Source organism: Megalobrama amblycephala, linkage group LG4 (assembly GCF_018812025.1).
Source record: "Megalobrama amblycephala isolate DHTTF-2021 linkage group LG4, ASM1881202v1, whole genome shotgun sequence".
Lineage (NCBI taxonomy): Eukaryota > Metazoa > Chordata > Actinopteri > Cypriniformes > Xenocyprididae > Megalobrama > Megalobrama amblycephala.
This window is the reverse complement of record NC_063047.1, coordinates 18,803,925-18,831,167: the sequence shown is the minus strand read 5'-3', so window position 1 is coordinate 18,831,167 and position 27,243 is coordinate 18,803,925. Positions and strand designations below refer to the sequence as shown.

Here is a 27,243-nt window from a genome sequence, read left to right as displayed (position 1 = left end):
ATTAAGAGGGTAAGTAATAGTCAGACACTGCTAATCTAATGCCTTTGATCATCAGCAAGCATGACCAATTCTATAAAAGCAGAAGTTTTGGCAGTGTACTGGTCTGGAGGCTTCAGGTGTGTGTTAACACAATGCCAAGGAGGAAAGACATCAGCAATGATCTTAGAGAATCGATTGTTGCTGCCAACAATCTGAGAAAGGTTATACGACTATTTCCAAACAATTTCAAAGTCCATCATTCTACAGTGAAGAAGATTATTCACAAGTGGAAAACATTCAAGACAGTCGCCAATCTTCCCAGGAGTGACATAATGCTCAGAGAAATCGCAAAACACCCAAGAACGACATCTCAGACTCTACAGGCCTCAGTTAACATGTTAAATGTTAAAAGTTCATGACAGTACAATTAGAAAAAGGGGGGAAAAGAATGGCAAGTTTGGAAGGGTTTCCAGGAGAAAGCCTCTTCTCTCTAAAAAACAACAACATGGCAGCACGGCTTGCAAAGTTGCATCTGAACAAACCACAAGTCCCACTTCTGGAACAAATTCCTAGTTTTGACAGACGAGACCAAAATAGAGATGTTTGGCTATAATGCACAGAAAACCAAACACAGCATATCAGCACAAACACCTCAACTGTCCATCACAGTGGTGAAGTGGTAATGATTTGGGCTTGTTTTGCAGTCACAGGACCTGGGTATCTTCAGTCATTGAGTCGATCATGAACTCTCTATAGCAAAGTATTCTAGAGTCAAATGTAAGGCGATCTGTCCAACAGCTAAAGCTTGGCTCATATTGGGCCATGCAACAGGACAATGATCCAATGATCAAGGTGTTTCAATGGCCCAGACAAAGTCCAGACCTCAATCTGACTGAAATGCTGTGGCAGGACCTTCAGAGAGCCGTGCATAAACAAATGCCTGCAAACCTCGATAAACCGAAGCAATGTTGTTACAGTTTACACAATGGCTTGCAAAATATTTAGTTCAACAAGAGTCTCATCTGCTTTTTACTACCAAAATCCGCCTGTACTAGTAGTTTGGCAAGGTGTAGAGAGGCCTAGTCTGGTTTGGTAACCTCATAGGTATGCCATGGATAGGCAGTTTGGACCGGCAGTGGAAGCTTGCCATATTTTTTTTCATCATCAGCTCTGATATCGATGCCAAACCATGCCAAGCCCTGGCCTGGCCACACCAGACTGGAGTTATTTCATTAGTAGTCATTTTTGGAGGCTGCCATGCTTTGTTCTCCGTTCACATGACTCAGCTGAACTCCTGCCAAGAGCCAGTGACTTACAAAGAGACAGGAAAGACATAAAGATGATGAAAGGAAATAAAGGAAAAATACACACACATGCACACCAAAATGGACAATAGCTGGCCTATTCATTGACTTTAGAAATATAGACATGAAGCCAACATGAAAAGCCATTCGCAACTCGTTTTACTTCCATAATCAGAAACAAGGTATTAAAAAGGGATTTTCTGGCTACGTATACCACAGTGGAGGTGATTGAAGCAAACAGGGTTAAAGTTATTTCAGAAGTACAGCAAGTTAGGTCAGGTCAGTTTTCATTTCATGTGGACTTAAAGGGATAGTTCACCCAAAAACGAAAATTTTGTCACCATTTACTCACCCTGTTGTTCCAAACCTTTATGAATTTCTTTCTTCTGTTGAACAGAATTGCTTGATTAGAATTGCGTGATATAAAGTCACAATTGCATGTTATAAATTCAGAATTGTGAGATACACCGATCAGGCATAACATTATGACCACCTTCCTAATATTGTGTTGGACCCCTTTTGCTGCCAAAACAGCCCTGACCCATTGAGGCATGGACTCCACTAGACTCCTGAAGGTGTGCTGTGGTATCTGCACCAAGATGTTAGCAGCAGATCCTTTCAGTCCTGTAAATTGTGAGGTGGAGCCTCCATGGATCGGACTTGTTTGTTCGGCACATCCCACAGATGCTCGATTGGATTGAGATGTGGGGAATTTGGAGGCCAAGTCAACACCTCAAACTCGTTGTTGTGCTCCTCAAACCATTCCTGAACCATTTTTGCTTTGTGACAGGAGCATTATCCTGCTGAAAGAGCCACAGCCACCAGGGAATATCGTTTCCATGAAGGGATGTACATGGTCTGCAACAATGCTTAGGTCATACATGTCAAAGTAACATTCACATGGATGGCAGGACCAAAGGTTTCCCAGCAGAACATTGGCCAAAGCATCACACTGCCTCCGCCGGCTTGCCTTCTTCCCATAGTGCATCATGGTGCCATGTGTTCCCCAGGTAAGCGACGCACGCGCACCCGGCCATCCACGTGATGTAAAAGAAAACGTGATTCATCAGACCAGACCACCTTCTTCCATTGCTCCGTGGTCCAGTTCTGATGCTTATGTGTCCACTGTTGGTGCTTTCGGCGGTGGACAGGGGTCAGCATGGGCACCCTGACTGATCTGCAGCTATGCAGCTCCATACGCAACAAACTGTGATGCACTGTGTATTCTGACACCTTTATCAGAACCAGCATTAACTTCTTGAGCAATTTGAGCTTCAGTAGCTCGTCTGTTGGATCGGACCACACGGGCCAGCCTTCGCTCCTCATGTGCATCAATGAGTCTTGGCCGCCCATGACCCTGTCGCCGGTTCACCACTGTTCCTTCCTTGGAGCACTTTTGATAGATACTGACCACTGCAGACCGGGAACACCCCACAAGAGCTGCAGTTTTGGAGATGCTCTGACCCAGTCGTCTAGCCATCACAATTTGGCCCTTGTCAAACTCATTCAAATTCTTATGCTTGCCCATTTTTCCTGCTTCTAACACATCAACTTTGAGGACAAAATGTTCACTTGCTGCCTAATATATCCCACCCAATAACAGGTTCTGTGATGAAGAGATCTCATGACCTGTCAGTCGTCAAAAAGTCGCAATTACCTTTTTTATTTTGTGGCAGAAACAAGCTTCATGCATAAGAGACTTCTTTCAAAAACGTCTTTTTAAAAAGATCTACTTGTGAACAGTAGTGCATTATCAGTCTAGCAGAGCAAATGAAAGCAGACACGAGCCAAAGGTCAGAGATCAAACCATGGGGCCGAGGCCTTTATTTCCAATGATAGACACACAAGAGGCAAGGCAGTCACTTTTGCTTTCGAGCTTTCTTCGCGGCCCTCTGAGCAGGTGCAGGGCAGAGGTCATCGGCGACGGGGCGGGCCGCCCTCCTTCAGCTGCTGGCAGGCGTGGTGGTTGGGGCAGGAGGAGCGGGATTGGGGGCTGGATTGGGCGCGGGATTGGGGTTAGGATTGGGGTTTGGATTGGGGTTGGGATTGGGTTTGGGAGCTGGGTCGGGGACGGGGACAGGGACAGGGACAGGGAAGCAGCCCCGTTTGTGCCACTGCATGTCGCGTACACGTCGGACGGACTGCAGCTGTGGTTCTGTGGCTCCCCATTCGTTCCAGTGTTTGTAGTCACCATGTTCAAACACGAACTGACGGCCGCGGTAGCCAGGGTACATGTAGCCCACCCACCTGAGAAAAGAGATCGGAGTGATACTTGAGTTTGCAAACCAATCTGGGATCTGCCGTGCTGATCCGGTCTTCAGTGCAATACCAGAAAAAAAGGAAATTAAATAGCAAAAAGAGGAAATAAACTGTGATGCACAGTAATGGCATGGAAGATGGAAGACATTTGTGGTTCCCCAAAAACATTTAAATCAACATTTCTGAAAATATCCACTTTTTTCTTAGTGTGAAGAATATTTTAATTATCTAAAGAAATTTTTTCCACTATAAAGTTTTTACATGACGTCAAAGCGGGTACTGGAAATTTTAAAAATGTGACAATACCAGCATTTCCCCCTAGCATTTTGAGGGTTGTTGAGCAGACACCTCTGATTGGTCACTGTGTTCACGCGCTCAACAGATATGTCTGTGATTGGCTACAATGATCAACACACGGAAGTGTTTGAAAGCGTTTGAAGCATGCTCCTGTGTGTATCTGTGTCAGCACTCGGTGAAGAGCATCAAAGATGTCTATTTACAGCATGTTTTTGAAGAGTTGATCAATCAGAGGTGTTTAAGAATCTGCTCAACAGCGTTCAAAATGCTAGGAGGAAATGCTGGTAATGTCGCAATGTGCAGTTTCTCCTTAAGTGTTTTTCCATAGAAAACCATTATAAAGAAAACACTTAACCATTTAACACATTGCGTTCATATTCTGGGCTCATGTAGACTAGTATTCAGCATCAATAAGGAGTATACTGAATTTGGTGTTTTAATATAACTGTTTTAGTACATTAAGGCACATTAAGTGTTTTTTACAGTGAGCATTTTAGAACATCTCGCTGTTTTTAGTGATTGAAATACTGCAGCAGGTGCTGGACTCACAAGTGCCTAAAACTTGCATTTTATTCACATTTTTCTTCTTTTTTAGATGGAAAATTGACAGGCCTATAATGCAGTTCTATGGATGTTTTGCCCAACCGGTCATATCATGTGACTGAAAACTATTCCGAATGTTAATGTTAAAGTGGTTTCATGAATGTTCTTCATGGAAAAACTGATGCCAATAAAGAACCTTTTTATGAGTGTATTTAAAATTGACAAACGTTTAAGTAACAAATTATTTCAGGCTATCTCTATATGAACAAAAATGAAGAAACTGATTGCTTGGTGAAGAGATAATGTCAAAACCCGGAAAACTCATTCACCACTGGTTCCCTTGAGATTTTCCTATGGAGTTTTTCAATTTATGAGTAAAATAAAGCCTGTGGTAAACATAATTGATGAAACTTGAATGTTTTGTTCTACAACGTAAATGACACACATCCATATCAAAAACATGAATTTTGAAACTGTTATGTTTATTTAAAAAAAAAAAACATATGTTTCTAATAAGTTACTAGATAAGCGCATTGAGTGTTTGTAATCTTCGTTGTATATATTGTAAATATTGTAAATATCGGAGTATCATCAATTTATGTTTACAACAGACCTTATTTTACTCATCAATTGAAAAACCCCATTATAAAACCCCATAGGAAAATCTCAAGGGAACCAGGGTGAATTAGTTTTCCGGGTTTTGACGTCATCCCTGCAACCCACTCTATTTGTTTTGTCTTGTGAAACAGGATATTTAACAAGAAAATCACAAGACTTCATTTTATGATTGAATGAAGTGGGCATTTCATATAAGAATGGAGTCAGATTTGAGTTTGCTGTGGATTGTGGGGAACTAGCGGCGCCCGCTTTATCTAACATTTCTTTATCAAATCTATCCTTGTTTGTTATTATTGCTGTAATCTTTATTAGATTAACATTAATCAACAAATTACTCTTTTGAAAGGTCGCAACCTCAGCCTTCCTGTGGGTCAAACAATGTAAAACATGGTGCTAAGAAGAGGTTGGGTTTTTGAAAGTCTCTTCTGCTCACCAAGGCTGCATTTATTTGATCAAAAATACAGTAAAATTAGTAATATTGTGAAATATTTTTCAATTTAAAATAGCCATTTTTCTATTGTAATACAGCTTAAAATGTAATTTATTTCTGTGATCAAAGTTGAATTTTCAGCATCATTACTCCAGTCTTCAGTGTCACATGATCCTTCAGAAATCATTCTAATATGCTGATTTGATGCTCAAGAAACATTCATATTTTTTGTGGAAAAAATGATACATTTTTTTTCAGGATTATTTGATGATTAAAATGTTCAAAAGAACAGAATTTGCATCCTTACTGAATAAAAGTTTTTGTTTTTAATTTACTGAATGCAAAATTAATCTTACTAACCCAAAAATGAAAACTCAAGGCCATCTTCAAAAAAAATGAAAGGTTCATAAGTCAATGGACTTTGGATAACAACTCACGTTCCATTGACAACTTTTGCACTGGCCACACGGTCCTGGAAGCCGTGAACCCACAAGCTGGGAATGTCATCATCCACGATTTCCATCTTTCTTCCAGCAAAGCCGCTGTTCTCAAACAGATGTAGTTTGTGGTCGGCACTGTCCTGGTAATGGAGCATAAACACAAGACTCAATGGACCGTGACAGCAGATCAGACCCTTAATAGCGCGTGCGGTGTGAACGAGTCTCTCACCACTCTCAGGGGTCTAATGGACAGGAGGCAGTTGCTGCTCTGGCTGTTGGTCCAGGTGGTCCAGCGAGGATATTCTCCTTTCTCCAAAACAAACTGCTCTCCCAAAAAGCCTTTCTGCTCAAAGGCGACCCATCTAAGACAAGAACACATTCACAGGCAAGCTCATTATATCATGATGGATAAATGGATGATTGCTTTTGATTAAAGCAGGGATTCCCAAACTTTTTTTGTCAGATGCATTCACTAGAAGATTAACTGAGATTTTCAGTATAATAATTTAATAATGACTTCACATTCACAATTCATATGACATGCAAGTATTATTCATATACTGTACTACTATAGTTTTTCTTTAATATTTTAAATAAGATTTTTATATTTTCTGCTTTCGTTTTAATTTTAGTTAAAGTTTTAGTAATTTTGTTGTGTGTTGTATGTCTGGAGTATATATTATGTTCACGTTTTTTCACTGCAAAAATGTTGTTTTTTCTCAGTATTTTTGTCTTATTTTCCAGTTCAAATATCTAAACATTCTTAAATCAAGATACATTTACTTCAGAAGCAAAATGACTTAAGATAATACATCTTGTTTTCTAAAAAAATGCATCTAAATTAAGTAAGATTTTGCTGAAAACAAGAAATAATTTCTGCCAGCGGGGTCAGAAAAGTAAACTTAGTTCAAAGGGAAAACAAGATTATTTTTTCTGTCCCCAGTGGCAGATATTTGTTCTTGTTGTAAGCATGTCACTTCATTTTTTGATGTATTTCGATGCATTTTTCATTAAACTAGACTTAATATCTTAAGTCATTTTGCTTCTCAAGTAAATGTATCTTGATTTAAGAATATTTAGATATTTGTACTGGAAAACAACAAAAATACTGAGGAGGAATATCATTTTTGCAATGTAGTTATTTAGTACTTTATTTTAAAAGAAAATGAGAAATATTGTCTTGGAAACCAGCTGAAATAAAATAATTTTACGTTTTTTTTTTTTTTATTTCAGTTAATGTTTATTTTATTTCAAGTAATGAAAATGTTTTTAGTTTTAATCTTAGATTTAGTTAAAGACTAACTGTCAGTCAAAAAAATAACTCTTTGAACGAACATAAAAAAAAATCATGGAAAGGATTTCCACATGATTAAGTTGCTTTATTTCAGCATTATGCAATTCTGTTATTCCAATTTAATGTACTTACGTTGGGTCAACTTAATTTATTAAGGTTGATTCAACTTATTTACTATGGTTGGGCACAGCTTAATTTAATAGTGTCAGCCCAACTAATTTGCAATGTTTTGGACCAACTCATTTACTTAAGTTGATCCAATCTATGCAATTTAAGTTAGCCTAACAAGAGTGCTTAATGCTGAAAGAAAGCCTTTTAATCACACGGAAATCCTTTCCATGATTTAATTACATTAATTCAAAGAATAGCTTTTGAGTGTACACTAAAACCACTAATATAGTCCACTTGAAGGAGTGAATGAAAATATAATAATATCTTGAACTCTGTCATGGAAACTAGCATGTATAAACCTTAATAAACAATTTAATAATCAATTAAAATGGAATTTATACCTATATGATATTATGATGTACCCACATCGGACCAGCGGTTTAGAAAATGAATGGATGATTCAGTTGTGGGTGGCATCTATTGGCGAGACGCGGGAATTCATTCTGCGCAACCATCACAGTGCATTATGGGTATTCTCTAGCCGTTGCGTGTACATCAGTTGTACACTCGTTATTGCGGTGCATTACGGGATTGAATGAGAGCACTAGATAACATCAACTATATTTTCGGACAGCACTACAAATGGCTGTCCCCTCAAACAGTGCCCTATTTCAGTGTATAGATTAGCTTGTTTAAGTGCGTTTGATCAGGGTTGCAGCAATACTTTGCAGGAAAGCGGATCTCGAGAGAACGTGTACTCACGGGCAAGACTCAACTATGACTGATCCAACTTTTTCCAAGTTCTTCTCAATCAAGTCCTTGCATTCTGCTGACAGCTCGACCTTTTTTCCTCTGAAGTTCTCGAATTCATACAGTGAGACCTGTTAAGATAATTCAATACATTTTAAGTCATAAACTGTTTGGGTTCAGCATTTACATGTAAATAATTTAGAAAACCATTTATGGAAATTGTCAGAATCACTTCAATAAAGAAATGTGTCCTTCTCTTGTTTCATGAATTGCCTCAGTTCAATATTTTAGAGTATGTGAGCAGACCAATAGATCACAGATCTGATAAAATCTGAAATATTTGCATCATCTTCCTAAACATTGCTGTATTAGATTGGTAATACTTTACAATAACGTTCCATTTGTTAACCACATTACTTAAAGGATTAGTTCACTTCAGAATTGAAATTTCCTTTCTTTCTTCAGTCGAAAAGAAATTAAGTTTTTTGAGGAAAGCATGCAGGATTTTTCTCCATATAGTGGACTTCACTGGGGTTCAACAGGTTGAAGGTCCAAATGTCAGTTTCAGTGCAGCTTCAAAGCTTGACATAGGTGGAAGTCCCGCGGTAGAGCAAAAAACTCCATCTCATTTTCTCCTCCAACTTCAAAATCGTCCGACATAGTTGTTTTATCTTTTTTTGTAAAGGCTGTTTGACTTAGTCTTTGCACGTTCACTTTGTAGAAACTGGATCGGTACTTCCGCCTGACCTTTCCAACATGATTATGTAATGTGTGGTGCATCACAGAGCAGTGCAAGATGAGCATTTTTGGTTAAAAAGTATATATATTAAGAATTTATATATATATATATATATATATATATATCATATATATCAGGACTAGCGAGCTGGCAGTGGTGACGGACGCAAGAGCGCGTGAGTGTTTTGCTTAATATCTGTTCTGAGTCAGTTGCTTCGTTTATTCTTTGCTGCTAGGAAGGATTTAATTCGTATCTGTGTTTGTCCTATTTCCTACCTCGACTATATAGAATTGTATTTTAATTGTACTTGTTTAGAATAACAGCTGCGTTTGCAGACTTTATTGGTGTTATTGCCCGCACTTAAGCTTTAGTTAGTTTCGGTTTTCAGCCATTCACGGGTTTAGGCTTTTGCACTGCTGATTTGCAAGGCGGGCCTAGCTCGTTTCAATCACGTGTTAATAAGCAGTATATTAATTGTGTGTGCGCGCTGTCGCGGAAGCGTCAGCGGGAGCGTTCGGCCTCCTCGTGTGAAGACCGACTCGGGTAAAGACCTGCGACTCTACCTGCGCGACTCCACCGAGCAACGAAACCGGTAGGCACTTAAGTTTCTTCCCTCCTCTCACACTTTTCCTTCTTCCTCAGCATGTGCTTTCAACTCATTCCTGTTGTCTCTCGGCAACGCTCCACTAACCCACGTAAAAGGCAGCGCAATGTTTCTAACCTGCGTCCTGTTTACTCCTCTTCTAACACTAATACTCCTCTCTCTGTCTCTGTGGGTCTATGGAATTGTCAGTCAGCAGTTAACAAAGCTGACTTCATTCCAGCCTTTGCTACTAATTCTTCTCTTAATATCTTGGGCTTGACTGAGACCTGGATTCGTCCAGAGGACTCAGCAACTCCTGCTGCTCTCTCCAACAACTTCACTTTCTCTCATACCCCTCGCCAATCTGGTAGGGGTGGGGGCACAGGTCTTCTCATTTCTGACAATTGGAAATACTCGACTCATTCCTCTCTTTGCAACTACAGTTCATCTGAGTTTCATGCTATTACAATCGCAATTCCTGTCAAAATTCATATCGTAGTAATTTATCGCCCCCCAGGCCAACTGGGTACCTTTGTAGAGGAACTGGACATGCTGCTGTCCTCATTCCCAGAGGATGGTAGCCCACTTGTAGTTTTTGGCGATTTCAACATTCATCTAGAGAAGCCTTATGCTTCAGACTTCCACTCTCTTCTAGCCTCATTCGATCTTAATCGGCTCATTTCCACAAGTACACACAAATCTGGCAACCAGCTTGATCTCATTTACACACGCAACTGCATCACCGACAACATTCTTGTAAAACCTCTGCACATTTCCGATCATTTCTTCATTACTTTTAATCTACAACTCCCCATTTGTTCACCACCAACCCCGCTACCAGTTACCTTCAGACGAAACCTGCGCTCTCTTTCTCCACTGTATCTTTCTGATCTTTCCTCCACTGTATCATCCTCTCTTCCCTCACCCTCACAATTCGCATCTCTAGATGTGAATACAGCAACAGACACTTTATGTTCCACATTAACTTCTTCTCTAGATAGTATCTGTCCTCTGTCATCCAGGCCTGCACGTGCCACTCCCTCTAATCCCTGGTTATCTGATGTTCTTCGTGAACATCGGACCAAACTCAGGGCTGCAGAGAGAAAGTGGCACAAATCAAAAGACCAATTTGACCTAAGTAGCTATCAATCTCTGCTCTCATCCTTTTCTGCTGAAATTCATGCTGCTAAATCTTCCTATTTCCACAACAAAATCAACAGCGCTCCAAACACACGCACACTTTTCAAAACATTCAACTCTCTCCTCTGCCCCCCTCCACCACCACCCACCTCATCCCTTACTGCTGATAATTTTGCTACATTTTTCACTGATAAAACATCTACCATCAGCAGTCAGTTCTCCGCTCCACACACACAGGAACTCAGACCAACCACACACACAGCCACACACCTCCTCTCTTCATTCTCCCCCCTCACTGAGACAGAAGTATCCAAACTTCTCCTCTCCAGCCATCCCACCACCTGCCCTCTAGATCCCATCCCCACACACCTTCTACAAGCCATCGCTCCCACACTTTTACCAGCACTGACACACATCATCAACACATCTCTCCACACTGGCACTTTCCCTAACACATTCAAGCAGGCTCGGGTAACCCCACTGCTTAAGAAACCCACATTAAACACGTCTATTGTAGACAGCTACAGACCTGTTTCTCTCCTACCATTCATAGGAAAAACACTTGAACGAGTTGTTTTCAACCAGGTGTCATCTTTCCTCTCACAGAGCAACCAATTGGATGTCAATCAATCCGGTTTCAAGAGTGGCCACTCGACTGAGACTGCACTGCTGTCGGTCACTGAATCCCTGCGGATTGCAAAGGCTGATTCCAAATCATCAGTTCTCATTCTGCTCGATCTATCTGCTGCCTTTGACACGGTGAATCATCAGATCCTCCTGTCCACCCTCTCATCACTGGGCATCACAGGTACTCCGCTTCTCTGGTTTGAATCCTATCTCACAGGAAGGTCTTTCAGGGTTGCCTGGAGAGGGGAGGTATCCAAAGCTCATCAACTAACCACGGGTGTTCCTCAGGGTTCAGTTCTTGGACCCCTCCTCTTCTCCATTTACACTACATCACTTGGTCCCATCATTCAGGCACATGGTTTCTCCTACCATTGCTATGCTGATGACACACAACTCTTCCTTTCATTCCAACCAGATGATCCCACAGTAGCTGCACGAATCTCAAGCTGTCTGGCGGGCATCTCGGCATGGATGAAAGAACATCATCTACAGCTCAACCTGGCTAAGACTGAGCTTCTCGTCTTCCCTGCCAATCCGACTCTAAATCACGATTTCAGCATCCAGATAGGTACATCCTCAATTACCCCGTCAAATTCGGCCAGAAATCTTGGAGTAATCCTTGATGACCAACTGTCCTTCAAAGACCACATTGCAAAGACAGCTCGGTCATGCAGATTTGCACTATACGACATCAGGAAAATCAGGCCCTTTCTAACAGAACATGCAACACAACTTCTGGTCCAGGCCCTGGTCATTTCTAGGCTTGATTACTGCAATGCTCTTCTGGCTGGACTGCCATCATGCACAATCAAGCCTCTACAAATGATTCAGAACGCTGCAGCACGTCTCGTCTTCAACGAGCCCAAAAGAGCCCACGTCACGCCTCTCTTCATCTCTCTTCACTGGCTACCACTTGCTGCTCGTATCAAATTCAAGGCGTTGACGCTTGCTTACAGATCTGCCACAGGCTCAGCACCCTCCTACTTCCACTCACTCTTACGAGTCTACACTCCTACCAGAAACCTGCGCTCATTAAAGGAGCGAAGGCTTGTGGTACCATCACAGAGAGGCACAAAATCACTTTCCAGAACGTTCTCGTTCACTGTTCCTTGCTGGTGGAACGATCTTCCTGCCTCCATCCGGAATGCGGAATCCCTGGCAATATTCAAAAGACAGCTGAAAACCCATCTCTTTCGTGAGCACTTAACCTCATCTTAAAAAAAAAAAAAAAACTTCTTACTCCTATCCTTTCACTTCCTCTAATCCCTCTCTATTGTAGCTTAGGATAATCTGAGCACTGCCTATAACTTGTATTATGAGCACTTCTTGTCTATTTGCCTTGTCATGACGACTCGCTTGTTGTATTCCTCACTTGTAAGTCGCTTTGGATAAAAGCGTCTGCCAAATGAATAAATGTAAATGTAAATGTAAATATATATATATATATATATATATATATATATATATATATTAAGAAAATGACCGATTGCTTCTCTAGATAAAAGCCTTATTCCTCGTCTGGGATCACGTAGAGCTCTTTGAAGCTGCACTGAAAATGTAATTTGGACCTTCAACCCGTTGGTAACTGTTGAAGTCCACTATATGGAGAAAAACCTTGTTTTCTTTTTGACTGAAGAAAGAAACATCTTGGATGACATGGAGGTGAGTAAATTATCAGGAAATTTTAATTCTGAAGTGAACTAATCCTTTAAGTCACCTCAAAAAGTAATCTCACAAGATCTCAATAATTCGCTCAGATTTTCCACTGTCAAAGTGTGCAACCAATCAAAATTCAAAGATCTCAATATGAACTCAAACATTTCTCATCAAATTCAAATGATGCTCCAAATTCATTTATAGCTCAATAATCTTACTAACTATTGACCCATTGTATCTATTTATGCATGTGAAGTTGAAGTTGATACATAATACAAACTGAGGCTTTCCTCTGTGAATAATAACTGTATAAATTAGCATATCTGTACCTTGTAAACTGCTCCTGCTCCTCCTTGGCTCTTCCCAGCGACTTGCTGATCTGGGACTCCCTGCTGATCCGACATCTCTGTCAAACACATGTTAGAGATGATTGAGAAAGAACCGTTCTGAATCACGTCATACAACAATTATCACAGCATACGCATGAGCACTGAAAGTAAATCAATCCAAAGGTTAAACAGAGAGAATATATGAGATCTGATCTACAGTGGGCAACTCTATTTGGACACTTTTAAATACTGGAATGGCACTGCGTTAGATAACAAAATATCAGAACAAGTGCCATTTATTTTGAAGAAAGATAAGCACTGCATATGCATGCTTTTAATGCAAAAATAAATTCAAATTGATATGAACATATATTTTTTATAAAACACATCTCCTTTTGCCTAACATTAAATACGTAAACATTTTTCTAGACCAGCAATTTACACAGCTGAGGTTTAATAAACATTGAAAAATTACTGAAAAATATCAAAAAGGAACACAATTTAAACACAGATAATTTTGTTCATTGCACGGATTTATGTTTGCAAAAAGTGTTCTTGGCAAAACAAAACAAAACAAAACAAAGTTGATAAAAATATCTAAACAAGTGGCATTTATTTTGAACAAAGATGCATAAGCTGAGGTTTAACAAACGTTGAAAAATGACTGAAAAACTTCCAAAAGGAAGACAATTAAACTTTAAAATTAAACTTTGTTCATCACACGGATGTTTGCGAAAGAGTTCTTGACAAAACAAAACAAAACAAAAAACATTGAAAGATGACAAAACATCAAAACAAGTGCCATTTATTTTGAACAAAGATGCATTAGCTGAGGTTTAATAAACAACTACACAACTAAACCAAACTAAACAAAATAAAACAGTATCAAAAGATGATAAAACATCAAAACAAGTGCCATTTATTTTGAAGAAAGTTGCATACGCATGCTTTTAATGCAAAACTTTCAGGAAAAAAAAGAGGTTTGCTTGGTTTTAAACTATGAAATATAAATTCAAATTGAAATTTAAAAAATTGCTTTATTGGCATGACCTTAAATAATACAATATTGCCAAGCATATATACATAAAACAAAAAATAAAAACATCTGTATAATAGAAGAAAATATTATCAAATGTTATAACATAATTTAAACTTACAGAACAAACTTATTTGTTACAGAGTAACAAATTAGAACATTTGATGCCACAGTGTATCTAGTGTTGAAAATGAAGACCAAAAGGATTTTGGATCAAGAAGATCAAAAATCAACGGATCATGAATTTTACTACCATAATTTCTATATTAAATTACAGAACAATTCATTAGATATTCAAACAATAAAACCTAAGAATTGATCAGCATACGTGTGAAAATCAAGACTTTAAATGCATCTTTACCTGTTTCTCTTGTCAGTTCTTCTCACACCTCCACTCTGTCTCAGTGCGAGTGTGTGTGAGTGTGTGAGTGTGTGAGTGTGTGTGCAGGTGAGGGTGTGCCGGGCGAGTGGAGGGGACCTGGGGGGTATTTATGGTTTAATTCCGTCCACAGCAGCAGAAATGGGTTGGCCGTTGATTGCTGTTGATGCAGCAAGTCTGTCGTTCGCATTTGTGTCCGTCAGACTGCCTCTCAATAGGCCGCGAGTTGGCAGGAGTTGCCCGCAGCCACCAGCCTGCTCTGCTGCCAGCGTGGGTACAGCGGGCACCGACAGGGCGCGAGCCAAGAGGATTCAGACAGGATCAGCTGCTGTCATCACAACCCTGCTCACTGTCCTCTCTCTCTCTCTCTCTCTCTCTCTCTCTCTCTCTCTGGTCACTGCAGTCCCGTGAGCTGCCTCTGTGTGCCTTAACACACTCCACACATTTGGGTCATTGATCCTTATTGATGGATTCTCGAACTTTGTGATTGTTTTCTGTATACTGTAAGTGTTTGCCCAAGAAACACATGAATGGAAAAAAAAATTAGTTACTACACTCTAAAAAAATGATGGGTTAAAAACAACCCAAGTTGGGATGAAAATGGACAAATCCAGCAAATGGGTTGCTTTAACCCAGTGATTGAGTTAAATGTTTGACCAACCTGCTGGGTTTTATTTAACTCAACTATTGTTTAAAAATGACTATATGTCTGGCTTAAAATCAACCCAAAATATGTTGGAAATGAACATGTATTAATATGTTTAATAAACCAACATTTATTAATAAGTTTAATGAATAATAATTAAATAATACACATTTATTAAATTGCTTATTAATAAATGTTCACCTTTTGATTATTATTGTTGTCTCTAGTAATTATGTGTCTGATTTTTAATTTCCAACCTATTTTGGTTCATTTTAAGCCAGACATATAGTCATTTTTAAAAACATGTTGGTCAAACATTTAACTCAATCGCTGGATTTGTCCATTTTCAACCCAACTTGGGTTGTTTTTAACCCAGCATTTTTTAGAGTGTAATTCATTAAAAATTAAATATAAATCACTTTTCAAATGGACAAATACATAGAAAAAAGGTTGTTTTTTAATGTAGTTAAATTTAACAAATGATTGTTATAAATTTGCATTACAAAATATTTGGTATTTTACATTTTTTTTTTTTTTTTACTCAAATTAATAAGGAATCATTTTATTTTTGAAGTGGCACGCCTGTTCGTAAGTTTGGAATTGATACTTTTATTCTGCAAGGACAGGTTAAATTGATCAAAAGAGACAGTATAGACATTTATAATACTACAAAAGATTTCTGTTTCAAATAAATGCTGTTCTTTTGAACTGTCTATTCATCAAAAAAAAAAAAAAAAATACTGAAAAAAATGTATCAGTTTCCACAATATATGAAGCAGCACAACTGTTTTCAACATTGATAATAGTTTAAGAAATGTTTCTTGATCATCAATTCAGCATATTAGAATGATTTCTCAAGGATCATGTGACACTGAAGACTGTAATGTAATCACAGGAGTAAATTACATTTTACTATAGAAAACATTTAAATTGTAATAGTATTTAACAATATTAATCTTTTACTGCATTTTTGATAAAAAAAAAAATGCAGCCTTGGTGAGCATAACAAAGCTTTTCTTTCAAAAACATCAAAAAAAAAAAAAAAAAAATCTTGCCGAACCCAAACTTTTGAAAGGCAGTACTTCATAATAATGGTCCAGATTAGTTAGAAATAAAAAAAGCTGCCACTGTAAATTCACCCTGACAAATTTGTTTACACAAACAAAAGTCATTTTTATGTGTTAGATCAAGTATGATCTTGAGGTAACAATAAACTTTTTCAGTGAATTACTAGTACTTATACTTGTTCAAAGCAAATAAAACAAATTAAACTGTACATTATGGAACTTTTGGACCTCTAGGATTTAAAAAAGCATCCATTTTGCGGAAGAACATTGTTTTGGTTGTGCTTCGACACCGCGTGACTGTGCGGATGAATATGGTTATCCTACTGCTCAAAAACATCTGAAGCTGACTAGCTGAAGACATTACTGGAGCTTTACCCATTAATAGACATTATTTCAATGAAAATAAATTCCTGTACAGTACAGCGCTACAACAACCATAATGAAATGAGCCTTCACGATAGGTATTGCTTTACAATGAACTCTGTTAGAGAGCTACATATGGCGATTTATCTGTTCAATAAAATACCTTACTCACCATGTCAACCTTTCTCGCTCGTTCTGACAACTAACCTCTGCCATCCCCACAACATACATGTGTCAAAGCAGCCGGAGCAAATTTTCTCTATTTACGGATATGAGGAGACACGCACGGGCGAGTGACGTATTTACGCGATTTCCCGCGAAAACAACCCCGTCCAGTCTAAAATATATACACTTATAATAGTCTTACCACAGTGAATCAGGGTAAGACAAAAACATGTTTTGGAAGAAGGATTGATAATGTATTGACTCATAATTTAATGTTTTTTTTGTTTTTTTTAATTTTGAACAAAAAAAGCTATAGTGTACCTATAAAAAAATAAAAATGAATATCAATAAACTGCACAGATCTTTACAGAACTGTTTAACAACATCTAACCCTCCTGCTTTTTCAGTTTAAATTAAACGCTGAAGTTTGTGCCAAAACAGTAGCTATGTATGATTCAAGCAATGCACATTAAAATAAAGACATCTTACAGCTCACTGCAACTACTGAGCAAGTGTCTAAGACATAAATATGTAATTCAGAAACTTTTTATACAGCCATTTTCCACAATGAAAATCAATGAATAGACTCTAAACAATGGCCTATGACTTCCCACTCTTCACCTGATTCTACTGTGACTGCATTTTCCAAACACAAACCTCTCTTTCTATCACTGACCTACTGTAAATTCACATTTAGAAAGGTTTTTTACACCTCTGTGCTTGTATCCACTGATATCTCAGTCCTGGCACACAATCAAGTACATACAAAGACAAACTTGCTTCCCATTTAGAAAAAATATTTAATGAAGATCCCTTGATTGTAAATCATAATTCATTTTTTTTTATAAAACAAAACAACAGTTTCCCAACATTAAACAGGTAAACATTTTCCTCGAGCAGCAATTTACACAGCTGAAGTCAATAAACTAACATGACTGAAAAACATTCAAAAGGAACACAGTTACAAACACAACTTATTATACATTATTATAACTCTGATTTGTGTTTTGTAAAAGTGTTCTTGGCAGGACCGGAAGGATATGGGCAACAATGCAAAATAAAACATTGTAAATGATAATCAGCCCAATTAAAGCACATTAGCTTATGCTTCTCTGCTCACTAGATTTAAAAATACAGAGAATAAAAGAATTTAAGAATGATAATAAAAGCAAACAAGATCAAATTACCATCCAGTGATGTTTATAACATGTTGAACAAAAACTATTAAGAGAAAGAAAATGGATGCAAATCAAATGCAAAATAATGCCTAAGGCACCTTTCCCAGTGGTCTGACTCATTTAAAGTGCATTGTAGCATGAAGCTATACTGATATCTGCTTTTCCCATCATGGACTTCTTAAGAATTGCTTGTTTTATCATCCATCCTCACGTAGGATAACAACATCTACTAAATGAATAAATGTAAACAGAATTAAACTGGTCCAAGACTGATAGTAAACAGCTCATGCTTTTCAAAGACACCATCTTGTGCTGATTATGATTCGGCATTATGACAGACTTTCGTGTGAAAGTAAAAAGGTGCATAACAGGACATCATCTTGGCAAAGCCTACAAACATTTTAGTCCAGGACACATACTAGAAAAAATATCTGATAATCAGTCGGTATGAGAATGAAAGGCTCATTGCACTTCTCATTTATGCAAGTCGGTTCCTTTGGCATCTTTGTGGCATCACACAGAGGATTTCCTCTCAACAAACTGCATCAGACCTGTGAGGAGAAACAGCAGGGTAAACGCCCTTCGAAAACTGGAACAACATTTGCAACCAAATGACAAAAAAGTCAAAGTGATCTAAAAGTGGATTTTGTCACCCTCTGCTGGGGATGAAGGGAGCAACACACGCAAATATTCCACAGTAGAGGGTTCTATATAGAATCTTACAGTTCTTGACACAATTTTAAATAACCTTTTACGCCAAAAAGGTTCTATATAAGGAGAAATCTCTTAAATGATTGCATAATACTTTCATTTTAACAGATTATTTCAATTTGTTTCTAGTGATAAAGTTTGTTTAATTCAAAAAATTTAAAGATCCCATGATAGGAACCCCTAAAAGGTATATACGAAGTGCCTGACAGAACCCTTTAAGATTATGTACTCTAATCATAATGAACATTGAAGCAAAAATTATGTGATGAGATTTCAGGAAAACCCTCATCAAAAATTCAAGACACTTCATTATTCCTGGGGGGAATCAGAGAACTGGACGGCGTGATTTCTGGAAACACACTCACCTGAGCTTCACAGACTTTATGCTTCACTTTCAGGTTGACTCGTTCGCTTCTTGGATTTGAGCTCAAGCAGCCATGAGGGTGAAGAGCCGGACCTGGATTTAAATCACAGTTAAAACAAGTAACTTTATTGTTATAACAGAATGCACTTTTTTTCAATGTATATTGAAATGTGTATGCTGTTCAATGTATGTGTCCCTCACATCTGCACTGCGTTCTATTAAAAATAATTATGAATTATGTAAAGTCACCATGAAATCAAAATGGTCAATTCTTATATTTTAATGGAATACTGCAGTGTTTATTATAAATGCAAACCACAACCATCCAATCAATTCCCCATGGACAAAATCAAGCCCCGTCCTACATTTGTTCTTGTTCGAGGAGCCTTTTCACTCAGATATACGTCACAATCAGGGCTTGACATTAACTTTTTTGCTCACCTGCCACTGTGGCTAGTGGTTTTCCAAAGTTACTAGCCATTCAGCATTTTCACTGGCCACAATTTTGATGTTGGTAAATGACATTTTATATGATTAAAGTTTACTTTGTTATGCTTAAATTACTTTATTTTGAGTCATTTTACTTGATTTAGAAGATTTAAAACCCTTTCAAACTTTTAAATGCAGATTGACCCAAATCAAGACTACATTGTATATCAGCTGATATGTACAGGTGGGCAAGAGGTGGACAATATGAGCATGGGCTATTTTAAATTTTATAAGTTATTTGTGTAGGCTATATAAAAGAACAAAGAAGCAAATTACAAAAACAATAGTAAATTAAAAATAATCTTTTTTCAGATACAGTAGGTTTATTTAACATATAGCCTACATTTATTTAACATCTTTTGTTTGATTAACATTAATGACAGACAGGTAGGCCTATTTAATTGGGCTGCTGAATGCATGGACGTAACTGACGCATATTCAGTTATTACCCACCTGTTTACGTCCACTTAAGCCATAACCGACTGTATTCACGCGAGGTACTCCACACGATGGACATTTAGACTTCTGTGTGCACGAGTATTTGACTATTCAGGCGCGAGGAGAACTGATTGCGCGCGCGAGAGAGCGCTTCTGTTGTGTGTTATTCAGCGCAATTCCGCCTATCCCTCCTTCACTAACTGCACGTAAATAACGAATTGTGTGATTGGATTGTAATCTTGTGCTACGACGATCTTCGACGATCATTTGGCTGTAAACTGAAATTATATTCAACCCGCCAAAGTGGCTAGTGGGAGTGGCTGTCTTACCCGCCACAGCTGAAATCTACCCGCATTTGGCGGGTTGGCAGGTTGGCGGGTGTTAATGTCAAGCCCTGGTCACAATAGAGCAGAAAAGACTCACCCACTGTCCTTGGCGTCAACAGGGGGCAGCACTCTGGGGCCGAGGGCCATGGTGGGAGTGCGGGGAGAGCGTGTGGGAACAGACGGAGGCGTCTGTGCTTCTGGTGGACTGTCTGCTTCCACGACTCCACTTCTCCGCTTGAGCTGTGCCTGAAGAGAAAGAATACATGAAGAAAAGCATGACTTGGACTCATTTTGAGAGACAACCTTGTTGAAACGACTGAGATGGAAATGAATGATTTATGCTAGTTTATGCTGGTTAGTGCTAGTTTGAAGCAGGTTTACTACCAAAGCCACAAACCAATATTAAAAATATTGGTAACAATTTACAATAAGGTCTCATTTGTTAACATTAGTTAATGAATTAGCTAACATGTACAGTGGCATGAAAAAGTATGTGAACCCCTTGCAGAATCTGTGAAAATGAGAATTATTAATAAATTATTATAAATGCTTGAAAACTGATGAATCTGCAGGAGCTGGAGGATTTTTCTGAAGAACAGAGCTCAGTTTAACTGCTCAGGACAAACAAGAGACTCATGAACCACCATCACAAAACATAAAAACAGTCGTGGATCATCAGGTGACCACACACAGTATTGAGAATCAATGGTTCACATACTTATGAATGGGGTTATTTTAATAAATTCAGCTATTGTTTTGTCTTGTGAACTAAATGCAAATATCTTTTATGTAAAATATCTTACTCAGGACAGTACTAAACAAAAAATAACATGCATTTTTTATTATCCCTCTTATTTTATTAAAATAATTCTCATTTTCACAGATTCTGCAAGGGGTTCACATACTTTTTCATGCCACTGTATTAACAATAAGCAATATGTTTAGCAATGTGTTAATACTATTGTTCAATGTTTGTTCATGCTGGTTCACAGTGCATTAAGTAATGTATTCATTTAATTTTAAAATGTATTAGTAAATGTTGAAACTAACAATAACAAAGATTATTAAATGCTTTAGATGTATTTTTCATAACCATATTATATTATAAGTGTTACCAAAATATTATATTCCAGCAACATTAAAAAGAAAATAATAATAAAAATATCTGTTATTTTATTTTCAAATAATAGCATTTTTCAACTAAAAGACTATACATAGGTTGCTTTAGTATAGCGAAATCATTTTAAACAGTTGGTACTACTAAAATTACACTAAAAATGGGTGTAAACAAAACGATCACAAAAATATGAAGCAGCACAACTGTTTTTCAACACTGATAATATGAAGAATTGTTTCTTGAGCAGCAAATCAGCATATTAGAATGATTTCTGAAGGATCATGTGACACTGAAGACTGGAGTAATGATGCTGAAAATTCAGCTTTGATCACAGGAATAAATTACATTTTAAAATATATTACAAAAAACATTTATTTTAAGTTGTGATAATATTTCACAATATTACTGTTTTTACTGTATTTTTGATCAAATAAATGCAGCCTTGGTGAGCAGAAGAGACTTTGTAAATTTGTAAAGTTGTAAATGTGTCCTTTGCCATTGTACATGTACAATGTACATGCTGGATTTAGTAGAAGCTTGTTGAAGAGTAAGGTCTTTCCAGTGAACCAAGCCTAAACCTAATGCTTGCTGGTTAAGACAAGAATCCTAATGGAGACCCCAGCATCTAAAACCTGACATATACAATACCAGCAATACTGGTCTCATCAACAGGCACATAAAGTGTTAAAGATCCATGTGATGCTCTACCATGAGGGCTGAAGGGTTCATCCCAGGAAACATAGGGACTCTCTTCGGCTGGCTGGGGGCTGGAGGGGACGTGACGTCCCGGGACGGCTCCTCGTCTGATTCTGAGTCCCCTCCATTGGAACACTGATCTTTTGCATCTATAATAGATTGACAAGTTTGGGGTTGGTAAGATTTTTTAAAAGAAATTAATACTGTTATTTAGCAAGGACACAACAAAAGTGACAGTAAAGACATTTATAATGTAACAAAAGATTTTTATTTCAAATAAATGCTGCTTTTTTTAACTTTTTATTCAAAGATTAAAAAAAAAAAAATCACGATTTCCACAAAAATATGAAGCTGCACTATTGTTTTCAACTTTGATAATAATAAGAAATGTTGCTTGAGCAGCAAATCAGAATATTAGAACGATTTCTGAAGGATCATGTGACACTGAAGACTGGAGTAATGATGAAAACATTTATTTTAAATTATAAAAATATTTCACAATATTACTGTAATCTTGATCAAATAAATGCAGCATTGGTGAGCAGAAGAGACTTCTTTAAAAACACGTGAATGGTAGTGTATATAATGAGCCCACCTGTGGAGTCGCAGAACCTCCAGTCAGGGTTCGTTCCCTCGGTCAGCGCGGGCAGGGCGTCTCTCTGTCGGACGGCACGTGTCGGCCTGGAACGCTTTATGCTACGCTTCTTTGCCAGATCAACCTTCGAACGGAAAACGCTGGAGTCCAGCAGTGGAGCTGCAGACTGATCCAGCATTTAACATGCAGACATATACACAAATACACAATGAGACAGGTGCACAAGGAACACTTTTATATCATATCATATAATACAATACTATACAATACATACAGTGCATACGAATGCACTGTATGCAATACATGCAATACAGTGCAATACATACGAAAGCCATCACACCCTGTGAAAATCTTTACCTTTTGTCACATTATACCCTGGAAAATAAAATAAATTAAGTCTAACTTTTTTTTAAGCTGTATGTACACATTCTGACCCTCATCATCAAAGTGAAAATAAAATTTTAAAACATTCTGGAGGATTAAATAAGAATTATTTAGTGAAATACCTGGTTTTGTATGTAACCAGGTACCATTATAAACTTCCAGATCAAACACCATGCTAATTGCCCCACCTGACATTGATTACTTCAGAATAAAACCAGCTGTTTTTTGAAGATTTCACTGTTAGTAGCGCACAGTACTGCAAAGCATACACCATGGTTGGGAAAGTGCTTTCAAAAGGCTAAAGTTGTAGAAAGGCACAAGTTAGGAGAAGGGCACAAAAACATTTCGAAGGCTTTAGCTATCCCTCTGAGTCCCATTCAGAGCATCATTATAGGTGCTAAAGAGGATGTTTTGTTTTATACATTTTTGCAATATTACTTGAAACTGTCTTTACTAACTGATAAAAGACTATTTTTTAGGTGCACTGAAAGGAATAATATTAATATACATCATCTGTGCATGAGGTAGGGCCTTAAAAACATCAGCCAATCGTTTACCCGATCATCGCGTAAACGATTGGCCCTCTGGCTTGTCAATCACTGGCATTACGTTCCTTGTGAGAGACGTGCGCGGCTGCGCGCTCCAGTAACTTTCCACACTCCACAGGCGCCGCATGCAATGTTTTTGTCAGGAGACAGGAGTAACAACTGCAGATTATGAGTTACCTGCGGTGAGTCCGACATAATGAATCCACTAACACGACACAGCGAATGCCGGCGGTAAACACTCGTGTTCCAATACTCATGCATGAGTTTTAGGAGGCGTTCCCTCGAAACGATCTGTGAAGGAGGGGGGTTGTTCTTACGCATGCGCTCATTTCAAAAACTCACTAACAGTCTTTGGTTTCTCAGTCGACGAAAAGATCCTCTTTAGCACCTTTAAGACGTGGAAAGTGTATCACACTACAAACACATCAACTAGATCAGGCCGTCCATCCATGGATGACCGAGTCAGGAGGACATTGATCAGAGAAGCTACCAAGAGGCCAAAAGCAACTTTGAAGGACTTACAAGGCTTTATGGCTGTGACCGGTCAGTCTGTGCATTTGACAACTATCTCACAAGCTTCACAGGAAGCTGGCCTGTATGGCAGAGTAGCAAGAAAGAAGCCTTTCCTGAAAAGTGTCACACTCAATCTCGTTTGCACTATGCAAAAACACACCTGGGAGACTCTGGTGCCATCTGGCAAAAGGTGCTATGGTCTGATAAGACCAACATTGACCTTTTCGGACTGAACTCCAAGCGCTATGTCTGACGAAAAGCAAACACGGCACACCACCCAAAACACACCATACCTACTGTGAAGCTTGGTGGTGGCAGCATTATGATGTGGTGGTGTTTCTCTTCAATGGGGACTGGGCGACTGGTCAGGATTAAAGGGAAAATGGATGCTCAAGTACATACATATTCTTGAGGAAAACCTGCGTTTAGACTTCTAATTTGGGACCGGTGTTTTGTTATGCTCTCTCCTATGTGTTTCTACGTTCGCTGTTACGTCATAAGTCGGGTCAGGGGTTACTCTTCCACCGTTACTCGGCCGTCTGCCAGAAGCTAGTTATTCGCTTTGCTTCAGAAGGCCTTTATCAACCCCCTGGAGCTGTATGGATTACTTTTATGATGGATGAATGCATTTTTTTGGGTCTCAAAATCCCCCTATCTAGGTGTGCAAAGCAGACATATCCAAAAAGATTAATCGCTGTAATTAAAGCAAAAGGTGGCTCTATGAAGTGTTAAATCAGGGAACTGATGACTTTTTTCAACCCTGTTATTCTAGTTTTTCAGTTTTTAAAAAAAAATACATTTTCAGAACTGTTGCTTTTTTTTAAAATAAATGAAGTAAATAAAGTAACTATTTCAAAGGGGTATGATGATTTTCTATGTAGGCACTGTATTAAAGGGTTAGTTCACCCAAAAATGAAAATTCTGTCATTTATTACTTACCCTCGTGCCGTTCCACACTCGTAAGACATTCGTTAATCTTCGGAACACAAATTAAGATATTTTAGTTGAAATCCGATGGCTCAGTAGGCCTCCATAGGGAGCAATGACATTTCCTCTCTCAAGATCCATAAAGGTACTAAAAACATATTTAAATCGGTTCATGTGAGTACAGTGGTTCAATATTAATATTATAAAGCGACGAGAATATTTTTGGTGCGCCAAAAAACAAAATAACGACTTATTTAGTGATGGCCGATTTCAAAACACTGCTTCAGGAAGATTCGGAGCATAAATGAATCAGTGTATCGAATCATGATTCAGATCGCATGTCAAACTGCCAACGGCTGAAATCACGTGACTTTGGCGCTCCGAACATCAGATTCGATACACTGATTCATTTGTGCTCCGAATCTTCCTGAAGCATAGTTTTGAAATCGACCATCACTAAATAAGGCGTTATTTTGTTTTTTTGGCGCACCAAAAATATTCTCGTCGCTTTATAATATTAATATTGAACCACTGTACTCACATGAACTGATTTAAATACGTTTTTAGTACCTTTATGGATCTTGAGAGAGGAAATGTCATTGCTCCCTATAAAGGCCTCACGGAGCCATCGGATTTCAACTAAAATATCTTAATTTGTGTTCCGAAGATTAACGAAGGTGTTACGGGTGTGGAACGGCATGAGGGTAAGTAATAAATGACATTATTTTCATTTTTGCGTTTACTAACCCTTTAAACTATATTAGGTAATGTAAAATTCAAATGCACCTCAAGAACAGGTAGGGGTTCGGGCTCCTCCTCAGCCGGGACGTCTGGCCTTTCTGAATCAGTAGATGTGTTTTGCTGTCTAACCCGAGTCAGCCTCTGTAGGGCTAGATTGATTCTGCTCCCTGTGCCAGCACTGAACAGATACAAACATATGAAAACAATCCACACATAACAGTGAGAGAACTAAACTTTGATGCACTTCATGACCACTAGGGGGCAGTCTGAGCAAAACTTGCATCCATAAAACTTAAATGAGCAACCAGTGACATGAATTTTGAGTGAATATACACTACCATTCAAAAGTTACTTTTTTAAATGTTATTGTAAGAGTCTCTTTTGCTCACCAATGCTGCATTTTATTTGATTAAAACTGCAGTAAAATAATATAATATTGTGAAATATTATTGCAATTTAAAAGAACTGTTTTCTATGTGAATATATTGTAAAATGTCATTAATTCCTGTGATCAAAGCTGAATTTTCAGCATCATTACTCCAGTCTTCAGTGTCACATGATCCTTCAGAAATCATTCTAATATGCTGATTTGCTGCTCAAGATTAAACAGTTGTTCCTCATATTGCTGAGGAAACCGTTTTCAGGATTATTTGATGACTAGTAAAAAGTTCAAAAGAACAGAATTTATTTAAAATAGAAATATTGTAACATTATAAATGTCTTTACTGTCACTTTTGATCAATTTAATGCATCCTTGTTAAATAAAAGTATTACTTTCTTTTTCTTAATTTTCTTAATTTCTAATTTAAAAACCCCAAATTTTGAACAGTAGTGAAATGGTTAATCTGAAGGTAACTTTAATGCAGTGTTGGTGACACTAAACTCAGTCAAGCTACATTACAAGCTCCTAAAAAAACCATAACAACTAACTATATTATAACTTTAAAGTTATGCAATGACTTTGTGGACCCCCATTAAGTTGACCACGTCAAACTTGAACGTACATTTACCACTGGTGTCAAAAGTATTCACATTCAATACTCAAGTAGAAGTATAGATACTAGGGTTTAAAAATACTTCTGTAAAAGTTAAAGTATCAACTCAAGCTTTTTACTCAAGTAAAAGTGTAAAAGTACTGGTTTCAAAACTACTTAAAGTATAAAAGTAAAAGTAATGTAAGGAAAAAAAATGCCATTAAGGACAAAAGCTTAGGTCGCGTCACAGGGGTCTATTGTGCACTCCACCTCCTCAAAATGTCATCAATAACCTTTATTGGAATGTAAATGTACATCCAAGCTTAACTGCAGGAATCTGTGAGGGCAGCGGACAAGAAAAATGTGGGTAGTTTTGGTGTACCCAGGGCAGGCTTAGTAACAATCAGGGCTTGACATTAACACCCGCCAACCCGCCAAAGTTTTCAGCTGTTTCAGTTCACACCGCACCGACAAACGCCAACAAACT

The 27,243-nt window shown here is 38.1% G+C and overlaps 2 protein-coding genes across 3 annotated transcripts in view; both read right to left on the bottom strand.

The window, feature by feature from the left end:
• Positions 1-3,084: 3,084 nt before the first annotated feature.
• Positions 3,085-17,414, bottom strand: crybb3 (crystallin, beta B3). Of its 2 annotated transcripts, XM_048188055.1 has the most exons (7): positions 16,763-17,414; positions 14,497-15,015; positions 13,100-13,176; positions 8,038-8,156; positions 6,100-6,232; positions 5,868-6,010; positions 3,085-3,530 (listed from the first exon to the last, which is right to left on the bottom strand). In XM_048188055.1, exons 3-7 carry the CDS (start codon positions 13,172-13,174, stop codon positions 3,227-3,229), a joined length of 774 nt encoding a protein of 257 aa, XP_048044012.1. In that variant the 5' UTR covers positions 13,175-13,176; positions 14,497-15,015; positions 16,763-17,414; the 3' UTR covers positions 3,085-3,226. The 2 variants fall into 2 exon arrangements, with proteins under 2 accessions (XP_048044012.1, XP_048044011.1); XM_048188054.1 differs by lacking the exon at positions 14,497-15,015.
• A 121-nt stretch (positions 17,415-17,535) lies between these two features.
• tnks1bp1 (tankyrase 1 binding protein 1) overlaps positions 17,536-27,243 on the bottom strand; it is a 39,671-nt gene continuing 29,963 nt past the window's right edge. Inside the window, exons 5-10 of the mRNA XM_048188053.1 lie at positions 25,828-25,960; positions 22,670-22,835; positions 22,087-22,223; positions 20,359-20,507; positions 19,010-19,101; positions 17,536-18,484 (exon numbers count right to left, since the gene is read on the bottom strand). Of these exons, the coding sequence (XP_048044010.1) occupies positions 19,026-19,101; positions 20,359-20,507; positions 22,087-22,223; positions 22,670-22,835; positions 25,828-25,960 (661 nt within the window). The 3' untranslated portion in view covers positions 17,536-18,484; positions 19,010-19,025. The remainder of the gene's footprint in view (positions 18,485-19,009; positions 19,102-20,358; positions 20,508-22,086; positions 22,224-22,669; positions 22,836-25,827; positions 25,961-27,243) is intronic.

Excerpts from the sequence above, each read along its gene's own strand:
- crybb3 (XM_048188055.1), bottom strand. The coding sequence starts at position 13,174 with ATGTCGGATCAGCAGGGAGTCCCAGATCAGCAAGTCGCTGGGAAGAGC. Across the intron at positions 6,233-8,037 it reads GTCATAGTTGAGTCTTGCCC|ATGGGTCGCCTTTGAGCAGA; the intron begins GTGAGTACACGT and ends TTCTTGTCTTAG. Across the intron at positions 3,531-5,867 it reads GCAAAAGTTGTCAATGGAAC|GTGGGTGGGCTACATGTACC; the intron begins GTGAGTTGTTAT and ends CTCTTTTCTCAG.